The sequence below is a fragment of the Seriola lalandi genome, unplaced genomic scaffold (assembly GCF_002814215.2).
Source record: "Seriola lalandi dorsalis isolate HSWRI2012SDOR001 ecotype SW California unplaced genomic scaffold, Sedor1 jcf7180002047216, whole genome shotgun sequence".
Taxonomy (NCBI): Eukaryota; Metazoa; Chordata; class Actinopteri; order Carangiformes; family Carangidae; genus Seriola; species Seriola lalandi.
The window spans coordinates 1-830 of NW_019517779.1; the positions used below are offsets into that span (position 1 = coordinate 1).

The 830-nt window shown below is 40.7% G+C and overlaps 1 protein-coding gene across 1 annotated transcript; it reads left to right on the plus strand.

Annotated features, from left to right (window-relative positions):
- Positions 1–5: 5 nt before the first annotated feature.
- On the plus strand, positions 6–815 carry LOC147819796 (green-sensitive opsin-like; the record flags this gene model as incomplete). The annotated part of the gene is made up of 2 exons (XM_087171018.1): positions 6–159; positions 338–815. Coding segments are annotated over 2 exons (327 nt in total), but the record flags the coding sequence as incomplete, so codon positions are not given.
- Between the last annotated feature and the right edge of the window lie 15 nt (positions 816–830).

Here is an 830-nt window from a genome sequence, read left to right on the forward strand (position 1 = left end):
TACGGCAACCTCTCAACTTCATCCTGGTCAACTTGGCTGTGGCTGGACTGATCATGGTCTGCTTTGGGTTCACAGTCACCTTTTATTCTTCCCTCATGGGCTATTTCTCCTTGGGACCAATGGGTTGTGCTATTGAAGGATTCATGGCTACACTTGGAGGTGAACTTTAGGAAAATGGTTATTTGCCATTATCACACATGCAGAATGTCTTATTGTTTATCTCGTAAAATCTTTTGACTCAAAGTTGTAAAGACTAAATTAGCTCTAAGCTGGTGTAACACATGACAAGATTTGAAGATTCTCATGACAAATTCTGCTCTCTTTCTTTTACCAACAGGTCAAGTGTCTCTGTGGTCTCTCGTGGTTCTAGCTATTGAGAGATACATTGTGGTCTGCAAACCCATGGGTAGCTTCAAATTTACAGCCACCCACGCTTCAGTTGGCTGTGCATTCACCTGGATCATGGCTTCCTCCTGTGCTGTTCCTCCTCTGGTCGGCTGGTCAAGGTAATGGACTAATTCCCCAAAATGGATCACATGACCTTGTCCACATCAGGGTTGGCAGAATGGAGAATGAAGTAGACCTTTAATGAATGAATGAATGAATGAATGAATGACCTTTCCACTATTCTCTAGATTTATTTATTTATTTATCTGTGCACTCTCTTATTGTACTTCCTGTTTAATCTCTAACATTTTACTCACCAACTTAATTACTCAGTTGTTGGGATGTGATGATATTAGGCTACTAGAATTCACCACTAACTTTTATCTCATAGTCTGGGTGTGTTTACCCTACATTTGGAAGTCATTGGATCTTGGTTCCTTAAC